Genomic DNA, 24387 nt, shown 5'->3' on the forward strand with positions numbered 1-24387 from the left:
CCATTGTTCATTAAGTAATGAGTTATTTAGTTTCCTGCTGTTTGCATGTTTTTTGTCTTTAGTTTTTTTCTTGAGTTCTACTTTTACTGCATTGTGATCAGATAGTATGCATGGTATAATTTCTATTCTTTATATTTGCTGAGGCTTGCTTTGTGCCCTAGCATATGATCTATTTTGGAGGAGGTTCCATGGGCTGCTGAGAATAATGTATATTGTGTAGAAGTTGGATGAAATGTTCTGTAGACATCAAATAGGTCCATTTGATCTATTGTATATTTTAGATCTAGGGTTTCTTTATTGATTTTTTTGTTTGGATGACCTATCTATTGATGATAATGGGGTGTTAAAGTCTCCCACAACCACTGTGTTGGTGTTAATATATGCTTTTAGGTCTTTCAGGGTATGTTTGATGAAATTGGGTGTGTTGACATTGGGTGCATACAGGTTGATGATTATTATTTCCTTTTGGTCTATTTCCCTTTTATTTGTATGGAATGTCCTTCTTTATCTCATTTGATCAATGTAGGTTTGAAGTCTACTTTGTCAGAGATAAATATTGCTACTCCTGCCTGTTTTCGGGGGCCATTGGCTTGGTAAATCTTCTTCCAGCCTTTCATCCTAAGCCTGTGCTTATTTCTGTTGGTGAGATGGGTCTCTTGTAAGCAACAAATTGTTGGATCTTCCTTTTTAATCCATTTCATCAAACGGTGCCTTTTGATGGGGGAATTAAGTCCATTAACATTAAGTGTTAGTACTGATAGGTATGTGGTGATCCTGTCATTTAGTTGTCTTAGTTGTTTGAAGGTTTGATTGTGTGTACCTAAGTTGAGGTTACTCTCTACTTTCTTGCTTTTTCTTTTCCTGTGGTTTGGTGCTTTCTGCCCTTTTCATGGTTAAGTTGGGTTTCACTTTCTGTGTGCAGAATCCCTTGAAGAATCTTTTGTAGTGGTGGCTTTGTGGTCACATATTGTTTTAGTTTCTGTTTATCATGGAAGACTTTTATTGCTCCATCTATTTTGAACGATAGTTTTGCTGGGTAGAGTATCCTGGGGTTGAAGTTATTTTCGTTCAGTGCCCGGAAGATCTCACCCAGTGCTCTTCTTGCTTTTAATGTTTCTGTTGAAAAGTCTGCTGTGATTTTGATGGGTTTACCTTTGTATGCTACTTGTTTTTTGTCTCTTACAACCTTCAATATTCTTTCCCTAGTTTCTGAACTTGTTTTAATGATGATATGCCATGGGGTAGTTCTATTTTGATCTGGTCTGTTTGGTGTCCTGGAGGCCTCTTGCATCTGTATGGGAATATCTTTCTCTAGATTTGGGAAATTTGCCATTATTATTTTGTTGAATATATTACGCATTCCCTTTGCTTGCACCTCTTCTCCTTCTTCAATGCCCAGGATTCTTAGGTTTGGTCTTTTGATGGAGTCAGTGAGTTCTTGCATTTTCTTTTCACAGTTCTTGAGTTGTTTAACTAATAGTTCTTCAGTTTTTCCTTAATTACCATTTCATCTTCGAGTTCTGAGATTCTGTCTTCTGTTTGTTCTATTCTGCTGGATTGGCTTTCCGTTTTGTTTTGCAGTTCTGTTTCATTCTTTTTTCTGAGGTTTTCCATATCCTGAGTCGTTTCCTCTTTAATGTTGTCTATTTTTGTCCTGAGTTCATTTATCTCTTTGTTAATTGTGTTCTTTGTTTCACTTTGGTGTTTATACAGTGCTTCTATGGTTTCCTTTATTTCTTCTTATGCTTTTTCAAATTCTCTATTTTTGTTGTCTTGGAATTTCTTGAGTGTCTCCTGTACATTTTGGTTGACCATATCCAGTATCATCTCTATAAAATTCTCATTGATTACCTGTAGTATTTCTTCTTTTAGATTATTCTTGTGGGCTTCATTGGGTTCTTTGGCATAGTTTATCTTCATTTTTTTGGAGTCTGGATCTGAGTATCTGTTTTCTTCCTTCCCCTCTGGTTCCTGTACTAATTTTTTGCTGTGGGGAAACTGGTTTTCCTATTTTTTCTGTCTTCCCGTCATTGTCCTTGGTGTTGTTACTGTCCCTGTAATGTGTGCAATTATGTATTTTCTAGCTTGTAATAATAACAATGGTAATATTTAGAATGGAAGGGTCAGAGGATATGGAAAGCAAGAAGTTAAAGAAAAGGGAAAAACAAATACATAGACAAGTAGGAGAAAAAAAAACAAGGAATCAAACAAGAAAGTTTCAAAGATATAAACAGGGAGCATTAGTGTACTAATCAACAGTAAGCTGAACAGGCATTAGAGAGACAGAGTATTGAAAATAAAAAATAAAAAGAATAAAGATAAGAATAAAAATAAAAAATAAGTAAATGAAAGAAATATATATATACAAATAAAATAAAACAAAATGAAAAACAGAGAATAAAAAAAAAACCTCCAAGTCAAATGCAATGAAGTTTCACTCTTAATAATTTTGGTGTCCGTCTCAGTCTCCTATCCTGGAGATGGTGCCTCAGATGTTGTTCTGTAGTTGTCTCATCAAAGGGGACGCATAAAGTAGAACAAAACTGCACAAAAAAAAAAACCCCACCAAGTGTCCCAAGTTCAAATGCAATACAGTTTAAGTAAGTTTTTCAGCATGCAGGTGTAGTTCTGTTGTTTTCTCATCAAAGATAGGGAGAGAGAAATAAAAGAGTCTGGAGACAGTTCTGTGAATGGCTATCTGCGGCTGTGGCTTGCCTGCCCGCTGCTGTCAGCCTGCTGTTGCTGGAGGTGTTATTTATGCAGATCTCAGGGGTGAGCTTAGCACTCACCTGGCCCTGCAGGCTTTGTTTACTCAGAGTTTTCCTGTGCACGAGCCACTGCTACAAGCTTTCTCCTTTCCAAGCACACTGTGGGAGGTGACACTGCACCCATTTTCTCAGGCCTGCATGTTTGTTTACAGCTCATGTGGGAAGTGGGTCTTCCCCTCTCTCCTGTGGAGTTTTCCTCCCACCACTACTTTTACAAGCTTTCCTGCTCCTGATTACTGGGCAGTGCTGCTGCTCCTGCCAGCCACCATCTTTGTTTACAGCTCACGTGGGAGGTGGGTCTTCCCCTCTCTCCTGTGGAGTTTTCCTCCCTCCGCCACTCTCATGAGCTTTCCTGATCCTGGTTGCTGGGTGCGCGCCCCTGCTCCCGCCGGAGCCTCTCCTGCCCGCCTGGCTTGTTTATTTACAGTTCCGGGAAGGGTTCCCTTCCCCCAATCTTCGGTGATCAGGGCACCCCACCCTCTTTCCTGCGTGTCTTTATTGTTCTTATTGCTTATTACTCAGTTTCTCTTTTTCCTCCCGGGTGGAGGTCGGTCTGTCCAGGGGCCTATGCTGCTCTGGCCCAGGGTTGTCTGTGGGAGTACCGTGGTACCACTAAGCTCACCTTGTCCGCGTCTTCCCAAGCCATCTGGGCAAAGGTGACTGGTGGCCCGGGGGCCCTCCTGGTTTCTCCATTTAACATGAAGTGGAGATGCTCTGTGCCAGCTGAAGGTGTGGAGGGGTCAAACTTTTGCCTCCTCTCGGTGGTTTTGCCTGCAAGGTGTGTCTCCAATGTCTCTCCAAGCTTTCACTATAGGAGGCTCGCTTTCTGCTTCCTCCTTCTAGCTGCCATCTTGGAATCCAAAGTCTATTGTTTATTTTCAACAAGGCTTTTGACCTGGCCTTTATAGGCTTTTGAATATATGTCCCCACCTCTTAGGACTACCAACTTCTCTCTTTCCCCTCCCCAATCAACCAAAAGCCAAGATTTCCAAAGAAGTAAGAGTTGTAGTGATCCTCTTGGGACCACTTCATTGGAAGAAGTAGAACTGGACTTTCTGGTTGGAAAATAGGCAGAATTTTTGTAATAACACAGTAGAGGCAGGTTAGAGTAGGACAGAGGTACACACTGTTAATCAGGTTACTCATGTAATCAAGGGGAAGAGAAAATGGGCAAGGGTTGTTTCAAGGATAGAAGTAAGCCAAGTTTTGTGTAACAAAAAGCATGCATAGATTTCTGTTAGTTAGGATAACCCCTTCTACTTCTAAAACAATATCCCTTCTCAAGCATCTTTCCTTCTTCCTTACTTCATTCTCACAATGCAGACAATATGTAAAGTTAAAAGTTTGGAGTCTACTTGTACTCCCTCTGCAATTTACTTCTCTTCATCACTTTGTGCTATTATATTTTGACCTGTCTTCATTGCCTTCTCTCTCATTTTTATACTTTCTTTTGTTCTGCCTCAGGTTAACTCTGCTGCCCTTCTTGCAGCCTAACACTGATACCTCAAGAATCCATTGAGCTAACTCATGCCTTCATGTCCCTAGACTGTGTAGATGTCTCCACACTACAGATACTGTATTTGTTCCCTGAAGTGTTTAGTGTGGGTCTCTGCCACTTAACTGGGAATTCCCAAATGACAGCAATTTGCTTTATAGCCTCCAAACTGTAAACATTTTGGAGTATATACTGAGTTTTTCAATAAATCTTCATAAAATTAACCTGGTTCATTTAAATTTATATCCATGGTCTTTTGAACTTAGGAAGGATATAGATTTTGGTACTTAAGAGTCCTTTAACTTTTTTGGTGGGCATTTTTAGTTTTGAAGTGATTGTGAATGTTTTATCCTATTGCACAATTGTCTGAGAGCAATATTATACAACAATATAATGTTAATATTTGCATTGCATGAGCTTTTCCCAGAGTAATTTTGATTTCTGATATATTTGGCAATGAAAAACTTAATCTCTGTTCATAGCTCTTTGGATTCTTTTTTTTTTAAATAAATTTCTATCAGGATAGATTCGTGATGGAGGGAGTTTCATAGTGACAATTCCGATTAGACTTATATTGTACATTTCCCTCATCATCTGTCCCCCTCCACCCCCTCCCCACCCTACTTAAGGCAATTACAATAGGTTTTGTAGTTCTGTTTCATATAGGTACATGAAGTGCATCTACCATATACCGTCACCTTAATCTCCTTAGTTCACCTTCCCCCTTCCCTCTAGTACCCCCGCCCCGCACACACTGTGTCTATTTTTTAGTCCTGGTTTCTGTAATTAATATTTGAGTTGCCATTCAGAGGGGTGTCTCAATGTATGCCCTCTGTGGGTGCACTTTACTTTGGTGTATTCAATCCCTTAGAATACTCTCCCTTACCCCTTTACCTCCCACCTCCCACACCGTTTTCAACATCTTTCAGTACATATTCTTATATCCTCTACCTTCACATCTTGTGGTATTCTATATTACTGTTGCTCTATCATTCTCTTTTCCTTTCTCTCTTTCCTGAGTTCTGTAGAGTAGTTACAAACATGTTCTGCAACTGAGTTTGTATATGATCACATTTGGTTTTGTGTATATGTTGTTGTTATTACTCTTGATTCTGGCCATTCTGATTGGTGTGAGATGAAATCTAAGTGTTGTTTTGATTTGCATCTCTTATTTAACCAGGGAATTTGAATACTTCTTCATGTATTTACTGGCCATTTGTACCTCTTCCTTTAAGAATTCTGTATTTTATTCATGTGCCCATTTCTTCATTGGCGTGTTGATTCTTCGGGGGCTGAGTTTTTTGAGTTCCCTGTAGATTCTGGATATTAGACCCTTGTTGGATGAGTAACTGGCAAAGATTTTCTCCCATACTGTGGGCTGTCTCTTGAGTCTTTTGATCGTTTCTTTTGCTGTGCAGGAGCTCTGGTCTAATGAGTTAAATTGGGAATTCTCAAAGGAAGAGGTACAAATGGCCAGTAAATACATGAAGAAGTGTTCAAATTCCCTGGTTATAAAAGAGCTGCAAATCAAAAGAGCTGCAAATCAAAACAACACTTAGATTTCATCTCACGCCAGTTAGAATGGCCAGAATCAATGGTAATAACAACAAATGCTGGTGATGATATGGAGAAACAGGAACCCTTATACACTGCTGGTGGGAATGCAAATTAGTACAACCATTATGGAAAACAGCATGAAGATTCCTCAAAAAACTAGAGATAGAACTGCCATACTATCCAGTGTTATCACTCCTGGCATCTACCCAAAAGAACGTACAGCAGGATACAGTAGAGACACCTGTACACTGATGTTCATCACAGCACTATTCACAATAGCTAAGCTCTGGAAACAACTCAGATGCCCTATAACTGATGAATGGATCATGAAATTATAGTGTATATACACAGTAGAGTGTTACTCAGCCACAAGGAATAATGACATGAGGTTTGAAGATAAATGGATGCAATTGAAGGACATCCATGTTAAGTGAAGTTAGCCAGGATCAGAAACACAAAAGACACACATTTTCTCTCATATGTGGAAGATAGATCCAAGAAATACATATACACAAAAACAAACATGATCTTTTTTTTTTTTGAGACAGACTCATTCAACCCCCAATACTGCAGATAGATAGATAGATAGAGCAAATCCAGTCTCAACTATGTAGCCTTGTCTGGCCTCCAACTGGAGATCCTCCTGCCTCCCTTCCATGTGCTATACACCACCACACCTGCCTGGATTCTTTTATAAAATTTCCATAGGCTTTATGCTTTACAGATAGTATAATAAATGTATCAGTATATTTATATAATTTATAAGTTATAAAGTACTATGTAGACATATAGATGTAAACAAGTGTAGAGCTGGTCTCAGTAGCACATGCCTATATCTGTAGCTTTGCAGGAGACTCACTTGAGCCCAAGGAATTCGAGACCAACCTAGGCAGCATAGGGAGACCTTGTTAGAGCTCAGTTGTAGAGTACTTACATAGCATGTGCAAGGCTCTAGATTCAGTCCCAGCACAGTGAATAATAATAATAATAATAATAACAGCAGTATTTATATTATTGTTAACTATTATCTTTCCAAACAGATTATTCTTATCAAATTATTGAGGAAGAAATTTTTAAGCGATAGGTTATTCATAAGTAAATCTTACTTCCAAGTGTACTTCTTTTGTTACCAGATAAAGTTAAGTCATACCTATGACCTAGAATCCTAGCCTGATCTCAACTGAGCTTCCAAAAGCAGCGTTCCACAGAAGCTTTTTCTGGGAAACAGATGTTGGTATTTATAAATCAGAATAAAACGGGTTTAAGATAAATCTCTCTTGAAGATGCACAGTGTGCTCTGGCTGTCAGATTTTACTGCAGTGTATGAATCTGTTTCACCTTGTGTAACCCATTATTTCCAATACTTCATACAGCACAGCGTGCTGTTTTCCTGGCACATCTATTAATATCCTAAAGAACAATGCTCTTTAGAACACCAATTTGGGAAATGCTGCTCTAAAGTAATTACTTCTAGCTAAATAAATAATCCATTTCCTAAGACCATTTGTTTCTTACATAATTTTCTCTGGCTAATGATATCATGTTGGATTTTCCCCAAACATGTACCCACTAGACATAATGCCTCCAAGTGGGAATACCCTCCAAGTACTTCAACTTTCCATTTATCTTCCCAGTCTTTGCAGAATGTGCCCTTATTTTATACTTACATTTTTTATTCACAATATTTTAAGAGCTAAGGCAGATATTTATTTTCCTCCATTAGTGTATTTATAGGAAATAACTATTAACATGATTTAAAAAGTACACAAAATTCATAGTGTATTTATAAACATACATATATGTTCATGTGTATATTTGACTTTTAAATGCTCTGTCATATTTAATGTTCTGAAGGCAGTAAATACTTGATAAATACTGGGAATCATTAGCGTTTTGCTTAATAAACATAGGAACTATGACAAATCTGCAACACTAAAACTTTTTAGTAATCAGTAAAAAGTTTGTGTTGCTTTATAAGGCCATGCTATATTTATGTGTAGGAATAAGCTCTCTCCTGGTTTCCATTTTTCTTAGTTGATACACCAAAACCGGCAAGCTATCTTGAACCAGTTTGCAGCAACTGCTCCTGTTGGCATCAATATGAGATCAAGCATGCAGCAGCAAATCACACCTCAGGTAAGGTGAGGAAGCCAGGCCTCGGCAGAGCTTCTCAACCCAAGCAGTGATTCTTAAAGTGTTGGCTTGAGTGTCTCTGAATGGCCCGTGGTCTGATCTTTCAATGATGTTTGTAAGGAAGTTTTCTTCTAGAAGGAATTAATAAGCTACTCATGATACCTCTTACTTGTATTTGATCTAAAACCAAAGGTTCTGTGTTGTATTTTATTTCCATTGTTGTCACTATTATGGGATACCAAATGGCCAGCTAGAAAACTCTGATTGCTATTCTGAATAGCACCAGTAGTAAGAAGCCTCTGACACAAAGCTGTGAAACTGAGACTGAAACTAAAAACAAAAAAATCTGGTCACATTGCTAAGCTCTTTTAACTTTCTTGTACATTCTGCTTAGTCTGTACATTGGCATTTTCTAGCTTTTATTTATTTTAAAGGTTTTTGTTTATAAACCCAGAGAAATTTGAACTTTACACTTAAAAGAACTGGATGGAGCACGCATAGTGATACAAATCTGTAATCCAGCTCTCAGGAGGCTGAAGCAGGTGGGTCACAGATTTGAGGCTTCATAGTAAGTTTGAGGTCAGCCTGGGCTATATAGCAAGGCACTGTCTCAAAAAAAAACCTGAATGGCTTTCTGAATGGTATCTAGTACTCAATTCCTACTACCAAGTTGATGTAAAAATTTGGATTTGGAGCAAATACAGGATAATGTTGACAGAGGTCATTAGTGAGCAGCAGATATTTGTGTCTTCGTTGGTCCAGATTTAGGTTCTTTATCTTACAAATAGTGTACCTCAGTGTTATGGTACATTTAGGGGTAACTGGTTTGTGAGGAAACGAGACCCCACTTTTGGAATTTACATAACGTATAATGATAATTTCTGTGAGAAAGCCATATTTTAGTTCTTCCATATTGGACTATACCAACTGGCAAATTTAATTTTAATGGAGCTATTAATCAGAGCCTCAGTCTGAATTGGCATCTTCTTAAGGATGCCCTGTTGCTTTGCATCCCAACTAAAAGTGATGTCAATATAATCTACCACTGCTTTCCTCCACAGTGCTGTAGTTACTAGACTACTTGCACTAACCTGGAGCATTCTTCCACTGCATAATGATATCACATAGCTACTTCTAGTTACCTTGGTTTACTATTTTACTTCTAGTTAATTATTTTCATTTGAAGTGATAATTTGTTAGGCAGTGGATCCTGGATTTCTGGATCTTCCTTTTCTAAAACTGTGTTCAAAAGTTTTTCTGATTGTAAAGATCACATAAATTTATCATAGACAATTTGAAAAATTTAGGAAAGTATAATGAAGAAAATCAAAATCAGTTATAATCACATTTTATTTACTTAAATCTCAGTGAGAAAAAGGAAAAAGTAAATTTCTCCATACTAGAAGTATAGTAAAATTTTTAGAAATAAAAGTCTCCTAACAGTCTGTTGGATAGACATCATCAAACACATTTTCTTTCACTCCCCTGCAGTTTGCATGTTTCTGTTAACAGGTTTCTTTTCCTGTTTTAGAAAACTAATTAATATATACTTTCTTTGACTTTTCTCGGTTCTTTATGACTTTTAATTTGGAATTTGCGTTTAAGCAGCTGTAACAGGCAAATGTCCCCGCATTTCTCAACTAATTTTAACTCAGAAGGTGTCCTTAATTCATTTTCTGTCCTTTTGTTATTACTTAAGAAGTTTTTGTTCCTTTTCTCTTGTAGTTTTCTTTGCACACTAATAATTGCTACATATTTTATTGCCCCCAACCTACCAGGATTTATCCTATGAGCTTTCCAGAATAGGTAGTGATTATAATGATTTTAGTAAGTGAGGGTTTTTTCCTTTCTTGTAGCCACCCCTGAATGCCCAAATGTTGGCACAGCGTCAGCGGGAGTTATACAGCCAACAGCACCGACAGAGGCAGCTAATACAGCAGCAAAGAGCCATGCTCATGAGGCAGCAAAGCTTTGGGAACAACCTCCCTCCCTCATCTGGACTGCCAGTTCAAATGGGGAACCCCCGTCTTCCTCAGGGTGCTCCACAGCAGTTCCCCTACCCACCAAACTATGGTACAAATCCAGCAACCCCACCTGCTTCTACCAGCCCGTTTTCTCAACTGGCAGCAAATCCTGAAGCTTCATTGGCCACCCGCAACAGCATGGTGAACAGAGGAATGGCAGGAAACATGGGAGGACAGTTTGGCACTGGAATCAGTCCTCAGATGCAGCAGAATGTCTTCCAGTATCCAGGATCAGGTATGGGGGCACAAGCCTACGGCTTTTCTAAGTAACACACCTGTTGTAATGTACCTGCAGGCACAGGTCTCACCTCCTGAGCTTCTGTTTACGATGTTGAGGCTGAAGAGAAAAGATGCTGGGGGTGATGTAAGGAAGTTCAGGCTTCAGGCTCAGTTCTTGCCAAGAAAAAAGAAAAAAGAAGTATTTTTTTTTTCTGGAGAGAATAATAACATTTAAGGATTATTTTTATGTGTTCTACTACTTTAAATTATAAATTTGCTCCAACATGATCATCTGGTTAGAGGGTTTTAAGACCAAGTTATAAATTGGTACAAATTCAAGTTCCAGAAAAATTCCAACCTTTTCAGGGAAAAAAAAAAAAAAAAACATAAAAAGTTTATTGTAGCTTAAGGAAATCCAGATTAAGGGTTCTTTAACCTTTGTTGTTTTTATGTTCCTACAGCCAATGAATTTGCTATACAAAAGAACTAAAATATATGTGTCCTAACATGCTTAGGATTTGGTTAAACTTAGGTCTGTGAGCTTAATCTTGCCCACCTGTCTTTATAAATTAAGTTTTGTTGGCACATAGCCATGTCCACTAGTTTACTATGCTCACACGCTTAAGTAGTTTATCAATGGCTGGTTTCACACAGTAGTGTTGAAAAGTTGTTACAGAGTCCTTTATAGCCTATAATACTGAAAATAATTACTTTCTGGTCCTCAGCAAAACAAATTTGCTGATTCTTGTGCTAATTGATGACAGTAAAAACAAAAGATGACTCCGTTAGCTTTGCTTTATGTCATTTTTTTTTTGCATCTTTCAGCTTAATATAGGCCCAAATTAAATTACAGGACATATAGTCACATACAACAATAATAGTAATAGCAGTGTTTTTCCTTGTATTTCTGAAAGCAGAAAACATCAAAACTATCATACCGTGATGAATGGATGAGAACAGAATTAACCACTTAGAATTGTTTTATACAAAGGCAATATTTAAAGTAAATATAGGAAAATTCTTTTTTAGTGTTGTGCTACTCATTGGCTCCTTGAAGCCCGTTCAGGGGCCCCTCTTCTGTGAACGATACAGGCATGTTACTCCACCTAGTCCCCCAGGTGATATTGTTTACTTCTGGGGCTCCAGGGACCTCTGCATGCTAATGACTCCATTCTCTATCTCTATACTAGTTTTAGCTCATGTCTACAGCTATTACTGGACAGACATGCTTGTATTGTTCACCAGCTACCAAACTTGTCCAAAACTGGATTCATCAACTCCACTTCCCTTTCCCTCATAGCTCAATGTTCTAAGAAAGAGCAGATTCTTTGTTCTCTGTTACTTCTAGATTTTTGTGCTTCATGTTTAAAATACTTTTCCTCACCTGTCTCATTTCCGTTGCTCCCTCTTCTCAGATACGTCTTCTTTTGGAATCCTTCCCTAATAATTCCAGTTATAAACATTCACTACCCTGTATGTATAATCACTTGTTAACCTAGCTATCTTTTTTTGTAAATAGTAAATTCCTTGCATGAGCAAAGTGTGACCTTCTTTGTTCTCCAGCACTTAGCACAGTGGTCTGGAAGTAAGTAGATGCTTAATGCATCTTTGAGGAAATAAATAAATAGAAGTATGAATTCTGATTCTAGTTGCTGCTATCAGCTGACTACAATGCTAGTTATGGTCCATCAGAGAGAATTAACATAGTCTAGGCAAAGAAGGAAATGTAGACTCTCTAAAGCAGAAGAAACTGCATTATCTGGTCCAAGGAATCCAAAGTTCAGTGTAATGGCACAAGTGGGACCAGAACTCTAATTAATTATCCACAAGCTGGTTCTTTCTTTTAAAACTAGATTGTCTCACACAGCATTTTAGAACAATGAAACTACTCTGTGTGATACTGTAGTGAAAAATACATGACACTACTCATTGGTTCAAACTCATAGAAGGTACAACCCAAGGACTGAACCATATGTAAACTGGACTCTGAATTATAATGATGTATCCATGTAGGCTCACCAGTTGTAACAGATGTCCATTCCACCCACTCTGGTGGGGGATACCAAGAATGGTAGAAGCTATACACTTGAGGGGTTAGAAGATATGTGAGAAATCTCTGTACCTTCCACTTAGTCTTGCTTTAAACTTAAAATTGCTCTAAAAAGCCCCACCCCCCGCTGCTTTTTTTTTTTTTTTTTTTTGGCAGTACTAAAGTTTGAGCTCAGGGCTTTGTGTTTGCTAGGCAGGCACTCCACCCCTTGAGCCCTAAAAGCCTCTTAAAAAATAATAAAAGACCAATAGTAAAAAACAAACAAAACAAAAACAGGTTATCTGATAAGGATAACTGACCATTCTTATGTGGGTGGTTAGATGAAATGAGACCAGAGAGAAATATATAAAAGCATGTTCTTGAACTTGGAGTCTCTTATTTTTTGGGTCAACTTTGGCCCCTACAGAATAATATGCAAAGTATGCTAAATAACTTTTCTCCCTTCATATCCATATTTTTTCCTCAAAGAAATCATTTCATCATGAGTAAAGTTAAAAATAAATTAAGTACAAACAAGTATTTTAAGGACTACAACCAAAATAAAGTTTAAAGTGTAGAATTAATGCAAAGACAATCCACATAGAAATGAAAACGTCAAAAGACAAAAATTACCCTGGAGAGTCATAAATGAAGGAAAAATTTCCCTATATAGTCTAAGTCAAAATTATTTATCCAAATTTAAAGTACACACAGGAGGCAGCAAGGAGAAAATATATAGGCTTATTTATATCATTTTTATCCCAAAAAAGTAGATAAACACTTAGTGAAAGAAAAAAATGCATAGAAAATGAACATGAACCACTACTTCACAGAATATTTAAAATGTTTTAAGAAGTATAGCCTGTAAAAAAAAATTTAGTGAGTAAATCAACTATATCTTTGGCCAGATTAACCAGACTAAAAGAGAGAAAAGTCATTATATTAACCATGACAGAATGCACTAGAATATTATACAGGCACATATGTCATTGTGTTTACAAATACATACAGACATAGAACCTTACTTTCGATATAATGGCAAAGGAAAGAAGTGAGTCAAAATTATGCATGATTTTCTGAAGAAGATTTGAAAGGATTATACCAAATTATCACAGTCAAATGATGGCATTCTTTTTTCTGTTTCTTTATAATTTTCTCTGCCTTAAAAGCATTTAACTGAGGTGCATTTTCTTGGGGAAAAGGAATAGGAATACAGAGTGCTAGCATAACAAAAATATAAAAGAAACCCATTTTTAAAGGCCTACTTTTGGCTAAAATGGAATAATAGATACCATTTTTATTCCCCATTTGAGACAAAATATCAAAGTACATTAAACAACAATTGTAGAGATTGGACAGCCTGTGCAGCAGGGAGGGAAGATCGCATGGAAACCAGGGGGCTTCTCTGGGTTCAGGCAGTGGAGCAGGGAAGGCTGGGAAAGCCATGGTAGCTGAAGGTCCAAGTGCTCCATACCAGTGGGGACAGAGCACCAGACAGACAAGCAGGCAAAGGGTCCCACTCTCCCCTTCCACATGCATACATGTGTTTGTACATGAAGCAAGGCCAAAAGAAAAATACCTGAAAGAATTGGTGGGAACAGTCTTCCAAGTTCACCCCAGGTCACTTCCTCTGCCTACCAGTCTCATTTTCATAGGGTTTCCAGTAGAATACTGCTATTCTTCAGTAGTTGACAAAAATAAGCCCTATCCTAAATCCCATTCTTGTCTCACTAGGCACAAGACTCAAAAGAGTTAAACTGTTTTCATGTAACCTAACCATAGACCAGACAAAGGCTACAAATCTTTTAAATGTGATTTTTTTTTTGCCGGTGAGGGGAGGGGGGAAGGAGGGGAGTGGTAATGGGGCTCATCACACTTGCTAGCCAGGTGCTCTACCACTTGAGCCACTCCACCAGCCATCAAATGTAATTTAAAAAAAAAAAAATCCAGTTTCTAACAAGGGAAAGTTCAGTCTGAAATCTAACTTTCAAAACTACTGGAGACTGGGAGTGTAGCTCAAGTGACAGAGTGCTTGCCTACCAAATGCAAGGACCTGAGTTCAATCCCAAGTACTGCCAAAAAAGAAAAGAAAAAAAAAAAAAGTATTCAAAGAAGCAAGAAAAAATTAATCTAAAACCAACCCAGAGCTGGAGGCATGGCTCAAGTGTGAGGCCTTCTATTCAAACCCCAGTACTACCAAAAAACAAAACAAAAAAACAGAAATTATATAATTATAGGATTAGTAGAGGGAACTTTAAGGCAATTATAAACTATAAATTTATGTTCAAGAAGTTAGAAGAAAGTTTGAACATGTAAGTAGAGGTATGGATGATACCAAGATGAAAAACACACTAGATTGGATAAATAGCAGTTTTAAATTACAGAAAAAAATTCATGAACTTGATGATATAACAATAGAAACTATTCAAAATTAAATCAAAGAGAAAAAAGACTGAAAAACTGGTAATTCACTCCAAATCAATCTGATATAATGTAATCCCTATCAGAATTTCAGCATGCCTTTTGGAGAAATTGACATCTTCACCCTAAAATGTATATGGAAATGCAGAGGACCTAGAGTAGTCAAAACAATCTTGCAAAGGAAGAACAAAATTACCTAAGTTTAAAAATTTACCCTATAAATTTGCAGTAATTAAGACCACATGACATTGGCACAAATGTAGATGTGTGGCTCAATGGAACAGAATAAGAAGTCCAGAAATAAACTCTTACTTTTTTATATTTTTTTCAACATAGTTTATGTCAATGGCTGCTAATAAACACTTTTCTAAATGAAAAAGAATGAATTACTAATAAATACTACAAAATAGTTGAACCTCAAAACTATGCTAAAGGCTGGTGTGTGGAGGCTCAAGGCTGTTATCCCAGCCACCTGAGATTGGGAAGAGTGCAGTTTGAGGCCAGGCTGGGCAGAAAGTCAGTGAGACCCCATCTCAACCAATGCCAAGATATAATAGTGTGTACCTGTCATTCCAGCTATGTGGGAAGCTCAAACAGGAACATTGCAATCCTGGTCAGCATGGGCATAAAGAAAGACCCTGTTTCAAATAACCAATGCAAAAAGGATTGGCAGAGTAGCTCACATGGTAGAGTGCTTGTCTAGCAAGCAAGAAGCACTGAACTCAAACCCAGTACTGCCCCCCATTTTTATGTATATAATGCTAAGTGAAAGAAGTCAGACACAAAAGACCATATACTATGGCACCCATATGAAATTTCAAAAAAGGCAAATCTATAGAGACAACAGATCAATAGGGATTGCCTACAAAGAGGCACAAGGGAATTTGGAATGTGATGAAATGCCTAACTGGATTGTGACAGTTTACTAAAAGTCTTTCAACTGTGCAGCTAACAGTGAATGAATTTCATGTTGTGTTGATTGTGTCTTAGTAAAGCTTTAAAAGAGTATTTGGTGGTGTGAAGGACCCACAGAGAAAACTGAGGAGGAATGCCCAACAAAGCTATCTAGTTGTTTTTGCTTTTTTACACATAGGTTTTTTTTTACCTAATTTTTTCTCCTTTCAAGTTACTTTTATCACACAAATAATCCATAATGTGTATTCATGTTTTTTTTACACTTAAAGATTCATCTTAACAAAAAAGCCAGGCATAGTCCTGCTGTGCAAATTAACATCTCAATTAATGGAAAGCATTCTTCCAAACTTAGGTGTTTATTTAGCTACCTGTTTATATTAAAATTTCCTGCCTCATTTTAAGAGACTATAATTTCCCTCTGTTGAAGAAGATATTTCTAAATATATTATGACAGATCCTTTTGGGGTTTTTTTTGGTGAAGGGTTAATACATTTATAGTGAATTCACATTAATTTTTGTCCATTTTCAGGAATGGTTCCCCAAGGTGAGGCCAACTTTGCCCCATCTCTAAGCCCTGGGAGCTCCATGGTGCCGATGCCAATTCCTCCTCCTCAGAGCTCTCTGCTCCAGCAGACGCCTCCCACTTCTGGGTACCAGTCACCAGACATGAAGGCCTGGCAGCAAGGAGCAATAGGAAACAACAAGTAAGGGCACAGTTTTAATGTGTGATCATCCCTAATACTTTGCAGCACGTAAGAGCAGCCATTCTTCCATGGACCTATCGTATTTTCATAGTCCAAGTAGAAGGTAGCTGGCTACTGCCATTTGCATAATGGAAGGATCTTGTCTAGAGAAGTAGTAGCTTCTCTAGACAGTTACAGAAATTTTTATAAGAATATTTTTAAAATCTTAAATATGTAACACAAGACTATTAAAATGTTAGGATTCAATAAAACACACAGGTTGTACCCTCTCAATATGTAAAAATGGTTTCACAACAACAACAAAAGGTCTTAAGTCTTCTTGGGTCATTCTGGCTTACCCCTTTTAGGATATCTAGATTATCAGTAGCCTCATCTTACCCATTTCTTACAGTTACCTCACTAAAGTATTTTCTTCCAAATTCTGGCTGCTGAACTTTTCACATATCACTTAAGTTTTATAAGGATTTTAATTTGGTTGTGTCTTGGTTGTAATGACAGGGAAGCCATTTAATCTGACAACATAATAAGTATGGCAGTTATAATTGAAAACATAAGACCATATTCTCTTAAAGTTCATTGAAAGGTGAGAGAGGAAGTCTTTTTGCCAAAGAACTGTGTTGCTCTCAGTGAGGATCATGTGTAAATTAGGCAAGAATAGAATCATCTTTGTAATGTACAAGAGGAAGTTAGTCTTTTGTGTTCTAATCCCAGTTTCCTAAACTCACTTTTGATTCCATGGTCCTTCATTAATTACTCCCTTATAAGCATTCTTCTCTCCTTTGCTCAGCTCTCCTTCTGTTGCACTTACACCTTGCAACTCTCTTAAAAACTACCTAAACTCTTCCCACATACCTCCACATAAGCATTTAAGTATGGCTTGAAGGACTGGGGCCTAGCTCAACTCAGTGGTAGAGTACTCATCTAACATGCACAAGGCCCTAGCCAGCAGTGTGCACACACACACCCCCACACACATGGCGCTTAGAAAAAACAATGGTCTGTTAGGCCTCACTAGCCTATTTCTCTGCTCTCCTTTACATTGAAATTCCTTGAAATAACATTTTATCCACCCACTCCTTTAACCAATCAGACTTTGATCCTTACCACTGCACTAAAAGTGTTCTTGTCAAGGTGTTTAATGCCAGATGTAGTGCTTGTGAGTAGCATTTAGCATATTTGAGCGTTTAATAGTTCATTTGATTTCTGGAACAATTCTATCTTAAGAAAGGTGACTGTCCCCCTGCCTCTTAGTCTCTTTGCTGGAGATGATCCTGCTGGGAGGTCATCTCTTTGACCTCCCTTTGAGGACCCCAGAATTCATTCTAGGACTTCATCCCTGTATCTACTCACTGTCTTGTTTATATCATCTAATCTTACCACTATGAATGTCTGTTTCTATGCTTATTATTTCTAAATTTAAATACCCAGCCCAGACAACTCCCCTGAACACCATACTGCATATCCTTCTGCCTAATTAACATCTCCACTGAGAAGTCTAAATAAAGACATCTCAGACCTCACATGACAAAACTAAAGTGATATTCTCCCTAAAACCTGCTCCTCTCCCACTTTTCCCCATTTCAGTAAGTGACAACTCCGTTCTTCTAATTGTTGAAAAGGAAAACTTTTTCTTTATCTTATATCCCACATCAAACACATCAGCAACTCATGCCAGCTTCTTAGCAGCTCTCCCTTCTACCTATTCCACTTGACACACCGTTATGCAAGCCACCTCACCTTTTCCTGTACATTGCAATAGTCTCCTGTCTCCCTCCTTCCACTCTTGCTCCACCATGGCTTAATCTCTATATGGTTGCCAGAATGGTGCTTTTAAACCATAAGACAACATGTCAACCCTTTACTCAGAACTGTCCAGTAGCCCCCCAACTTACTTAAAATACAAAATAGGGCCTCTAAAGCCCTGCATCATCTTGCTCCTGGATACCTCTCTAACCTCATCTGCTGTTCTCATCATTTGCTCAGCCACACTGGCTTCTTTCTGTTTATTCTTCTGTTCTTCATATGCATCAAGTCCATTGCAAACTCAAGACCTTTGCATTTTCTAATGCTATTGGTTTAACATTCTTCTCTTAGTAGCTATGTGCTTTGCTCTTCTCACTCTTCAAGTCTCTCCTTAAACATCACCTTGTTACCTTACCACACTTCCCTGACCATCATTTCTAAAACAATACTGTTTTCCACGCCGGTCTCTCCTTTCATCCTTTTTTTTCCCAATAGTGACTAATACCTGAAATAGTGCGTATTGATCAATTTATTTATGGTCAGTCCCCTCCAACTAGAGTATAAGCATTCTAAGAGCAAGGACTTTATTCTTGTTTATTTTTGTGTCTCCATCCTCTAGAACACAGTACTTCACATACATCCATTGTACAAATGAGCATAAAAACTCCCTACTCCCAAGTCACTTCTTGTATTCAAATTAAAAGGTGGCTGAGTTTTTGTTGTATTTCAGTAATTTCTGTGAACTTTGGTTTTGATAGCGCTCTACTGCCAAATAATCGAGGGTCTAGTAGATGGCTGGGTAGGGTAGAGTCAGTTAAAATAAAAAACAATCAGAGAATCATTAAATAAAATGATGGAATACTTAGAGTATAATGTGATTTTTATTCCGTTATCTGTCTAGTGGCAAGAGAAGGAAAGGCTGAAACCAAACCTGTGTGTCCTGGAACTGGGCCAGACTCTGTGTAGTACTCATTTGAAGGAAGAGTCCCAATGTTCATAAATATTTTAAAGGCCACGTCCTATGTTTTAGCCTTTTTGTTTGATTTACTTGACCAGGGACAACGCTATACTTTTTAATAACCTATAATGTCTATGGAAACCACTCTGAACCAGAGTTTTCATCTTTATCTTTCCTCCCCATGTTTTGAGGTTGCCAAGTACGTGATGCTACCCTGAGAAAACAGCGATCACTTCCATGAGGCAGACAGGAGTGCAGAGTAGGGGAGAGGTCCTGGGAGCATTGGGCTTCCCAATACCAGTGAGACCAGCTGTTCTTTCTAGGACATAGGACAATGATTCAGGCTGCAGAAGGGTCCTGTCTTTCCCCTTTAATGGAAGAAACAAAAATGGAAATGTTGAAATGAACAGTTTGAAAGAACTGAAGCTAATAGATAGTCTCAAATATAAAGTTGAAAGGAAATTAAGCCCTAAACTTTATTTCAGTAACCATGACATCACTGCAGTCCTTGAAGCTTCCTTGTGCATTAACTTACACAGCCTTCTTAATCCACAGTGATGAGCTATGTATCAATTGACAAATGAGCTTTGTCTAAGGCAGAAATGTTCTCATTAGAAAATGAGCATAGATTAATAGTCTCCTTTCTTACTTTAAGTTATGGGAACACTACCCCACAAGTGTACACACTGTGCAGACAGTAAAGGTCCACAGATGCATTATTGACCATTTCCTAGGAATACAATATTCTGTGGGCACTTGTGTTTTATAATTAATTTGGGGGAGAATTTGCTACTTTTCTTCAAACATGATGAATAGACTGTTTCTTGACCTATTAATTCACTATGAGTACCTTATTATACTGGAAGCTATAAATGTCATTACATCCTGCTCACCACTTGGGAGCCATCAGGAATAAATAAGCAGTGGTGGGGAAAATTATTTTTGGAACTAAATTCTCTAGAATTAACAATTGATTTATAATCATAAAATATTTGGTATTTTGTAGATCTTATGAAAGACAAAATTTATAGCATTTTCCTTTAGAGGTATATGTTTGTGTCACTAAGAGTTTTTAGCATTCAGATATAAAATTTCAAGTTGAATTTGGTTGGAGTTTATTTCATATTATTATAACTATTAATACAAACTGATTTTACATTTGAGATCTTTGATGTAACAATAATAAGCCCTCTGAAAAACATAACTGCCCTTGTATTTTGCTAGAAAAGACAGGAGGTTATCTATGTTCATAAGAGATAATTGTAACTTAACATGAGCTTTTTTCAGTTATCAAACCCATTGGGCAGAGTTCAAAATATATTTGAATTATATTCAACACTGATAAATTATAGTCTCACTTGTAAATTAAAGAATGTAAAGTATTTTATTTGGAATTCTAATAATTTAAAGCCATAACCCAGTAATATTATCCCCATGTTCATGATCAGTGGATGTAATCTGGATTGTTTTTGAGTTAACAGTGTGTTCAGTCAAGCTATCCAGAACCAGCCCACGCCTGCACAGCCAGGAGTGTACAACAACATGAGCATCACTGTGTCCATGGCAGGGGGAAACACAAACGTTCAGAACATGAGCCCAATGATGGGCCAGATGCAGATGAGCTCTTTGCAGATGCCAGGAATGAATACTGTGTGCCCTGAGCAGGTAAGTGGCACAGCTGGCACGTGCCACACACATACCACACCACACCACAGTTCAATAGCCCAAGGGCAATCAGGTATGTTGTACTCACCAGAAAGAACCATGCTGCTTTTTTCTTTGCCAGTATCTTTTGATAATTTTGACAGACTTTATAAGTATAAATATTTTAGACTCACAAGATTTTAGTATTTTGATTTATTGTAAAAGGTACACATGTTAGTTTTGAATACCCCTTTATATTCTGATCACATTTTCTTCATTTTTTCCCTTTTAATTCAACAACCATTTATTCAGTACTTACTGTGTATAAAGATAACTCTGTGGATGAACATGTTAGCATGTTGAGGACAGAACAGCTGTGTAAGAGGTGAACCTTCACAGGCCTATACATATTTATGTCAGATGAAAGAGGTGTGTATAAGTAATTACTAGGTGGCTAAAAGAAGGGGCTGGCGAGGAGAAGAATTATGTAAAAGTTGTCTAAATGAGAGAGTTGGTGGTAGAGCATGTGCCTGCCATGCCTGAGGCACTGAGTTTGATTTCCAGTGAGAGAGAGAGAGAGACAGACAGAAAAAGAGAGAGAATTATTGGTTGGTTCTCACAGCATACCTACGCAGAAATACAGGTCAAAAAGCCTAATGAATATCAAGGGGATATTTATATTTAAAGCAGAATTTTTGTGATTGGGTACCATCTACATGTTTGGAGTTTATCCTGCAGCCTCCTGTACATTTTTAGGAGAAAATGACCAAATTTTTAGTGACATTTAAGATCATTAGAGTAACTCCCTGTAATTAATATTCCCATTATTTAGATCAACAACCACAAAATAGACTAAGGTAACTAGGCTATTACCATACAGCCATAATATATAGCAGCTCTTAAAACAAATATAAACACTGATTACCTTTTGTGTAGATTTCCTTTTTTTGGTAGTTCTGGGATTTTGAAATCAAGGCTTCATTCTTCTTAGGAGGGCACACTACCACTTGAGCCCACCCCCAGCCCTTAAATAGATTTTTTTTATGTGATTTTTTTTAATTCCCTATTTCCTAAGAATTCTATAATAAGTCTAAGGAGGTTAGTAGGGGAAAACCCAATAACTTAGTGATCTGTAGCAAAATAAAGGAACTGAATACGATTATTTCTTGTCTTTGTTTCTATCTTGTTATTCAGTTATTAGAATTACTATCTCCATTAGATTAAAATAAAATAATAAAAAATATAATGAATTGGGGCATGGCTCAAGTGGTAGAGCGCCTTCCTAGCAAGCATGAGGCCCAGAGTTCAAACCCCAGTACGAGGGAACAAAATGTGTGTGTGTGTGTGTGTGTGTGTGTGTGTGTGTGTGAAGTCAATTTCTTTTTTCCTTTTAGTGAGACTGGAGTTTGAACTTAGGGGTTTAGGCTTGCAAAGTGAGCACTCTACTGCTTGAGCCACAACTCCAGTCCTTTTTGCTCTGGTAATTTTTGGAAACAGTGTCTCAAACTGTTTGCCCAGGCTGACCTCAAACAGTGAACCTCCTGATCTCAGCCTCCCAGGTAACTAAGATTATAGGTGTGAGCCACAGGCACCTAACAAAATTCAATTTCTTATATAATTAGGTCTTGCTTTTTATTAAACTCAATCTCTGCCTGCCTTTTAATTGGAGTGGTTAGCACATGTAGATTGGTATGGTTGGGTTTAAATATACCATCTTATTTGTTTTCTCTTTGTCCTGTCTTCTGCATTTTATGTGTGTGTAATTGAGTATTTTTATTCATCTCATCTCCTTTGTTGACTTATTTGCTATGTATAACTGTTCTTTTAGTAGTTGCTTTAGAATTTATATTATGTATCTTTCAACACAGTCTGTCTTCCAGTGGTAATAAATTTTCTCGTATCGTATAAGAACCTCCCAATAGTGTATTTCCATCTCTCCCCTCCAATGTTGTGTTGTCATTCTACTATGTCTACATGTGTTATATACGTTGTTGTTATTCTTCTTTAAACAGTTATATTTTTCAAGTTTAAATAGCTTTCTATATTTACCCATGTAGTCATCACTTCCACTTTTTTTTCATTCCTTTGTGTAGTTTCAGATTTTCATCTGGTATATTTTCCTTCTGCCTGAAGGTCTTCCTTAATGTTTTTATAGTGCAGGTCTGCTGCTGATTATTCTTTTAAATTTTATATATCTGAAAGGTCTTTGTTTCACCTTTGTCTTTGGAGTTTCTTTCCCTGATTCTTGGCTGGCAGTCTCAGCTGTGGTTTTGTAAAGCTGTTGCTGGACCCCAGTATTCTGATGAGATGCCTGCTGTCAGCTCACTCATGCTCCTCTGCATGTGACTGACTTTGCCCTCTCTGGCCAATTTAAATATTTCTCCTTACAGTATGTTAGGCAGTTTGATTGTGATGCACTTTGGTACTATGATGTGGTTGTCATTGTTTTTGTTCCCAAGCTTCTCGGTTCGTGCATGTATAGTTTTCATCAAATTTGGGAAAATGGGTCATTCTTTTTTTCACTCTAGAGATAACGTGCTTTCAGTTTATTGAAGTATATTCCTTTCCTAATAAACTTTGCTATCACTTTCACTATTAAAAAATTTTTCGGATTCAATGGCTCATGCCTATAATCTAAGCTACTTGGGAGGCTGATATCAGAAGGTTCATAGTTTGAGGCCAGCCTAAGCAAGTAGTTTGTAAGACCCCATAATAGCCAGAGCAAAATGGACTAGAGATGTGGCTCAAGCAGTAAAGTGCCTGCTTTGCAAACTTGAAGCCCTGAGTTCAAAAACCAGTCCCACCAAAGAAAAAAAATTGGGAAAATGTTGATCACTACTTCTTCAAACATTGTTTTCTGTCACATATACACCCCTCCTTTGAAAATTCTAGTTGCATATATAGTAGACCACTTGAAGGTATCCATAGTTCACTGATTCGCTGGAGTTGAAGAATTTGGTGTTGGAGTGAGGTTTAGTCATTTTTTTTTTCTCTGCATGCTTCATTTTAGATAGTGTCTATTACCATTGCTTAATTTTTTTGCAGTGCCTTAATCTGTTAATAATTTTCTGTGTATTTTTCATCTCAGACATTGCCATTTCATATCTAGAAGTTACATTTGGATCCTTTTCATAGCCTCCATATCTCTAATGTAGCTTTTGTATTTGTTCAGTCTTTCCTCTTGTTTCTTGAACATACAGAATGTGGTTATTATAACTGACCTGATAACTTCCCATCAGTTCTATCATCTGAGTTGTTTTGGGGTTGATTTCAGTTGATTGACCTTCTTTTTCATTATGGGTCATCATTTTCTACTTCTTTACATGCCTGGTAATTTTTTTATTGGATGTCAGATGTGAATTTTAACTTGTTTATAGTCCTATAAATACTTTTTTTGTTTTGTTTTGTTTTGAGGTTTTTTGGCAATACTGGGGTTTAAACTAAGGTCCACACGCTTGCTAGGCAGGCACTCTACCACTTGAGCCACTCCACTAGCCCTTTTCCATGTTAGGGTATTTTTTGAAATAGGGTCTCACTTTTTGCCTGAGTTGACCTCAAACCACTGTCCTCCTCATCTCTGCCTCCCAAGTAGCTAGGGTTACATGCTCTGGTGCCCAGCTTATTCCTATAAATACTCTTGAGCCTTGTGGTGAGAAATGGTTAGGTTACTTGGAAACAGTTTGATCCCTTCACAGCTTGCTTCTTTGTTTGATGTGGGACAAAAGTAATGTTTATTCTAGGGATAATTTTTACTTACTACTAAGGAAATCCATTCTA

General features: G+C 37.5%; 1 protein-coding gene across 1 annotated transcript in view; it reads left to right on the forward strand.

Moving 5' to 3' along the window:
• Positions 1–24387, forward strand: part of Ncoa1 (nuclear receptor coactivator 1) — a 238200-nt gene that overhangs the window by 206827 nt on the left and 6986 nt on the right. The window contains 4 exon segments of the mRNA XM_074049293.1: positions 7855–7956; positions 9810–10212; positions 16091–16265; positions 20448–20631. Of these exon segments, the coding sequence (XP_073905394.1) occupies positions 7855–7956; positions 9810–10212; positions 16091–16265; positions 20448–20631 (864 nt within the window).

The sequence above is a fragment of the Castor canadensis genome, chromosome 12, assembly GCF_047511655.1.
Source record: "Castor canadensis chromosome 12, mCasCan1.hap1v2, whole genome shotgun sequence".
Taxonomy (NCBI): Eukaryota; Metazoa; Chordata; class Mammalia; order Rodentia; family Castoridae; genus Castor; species Castor canadensis.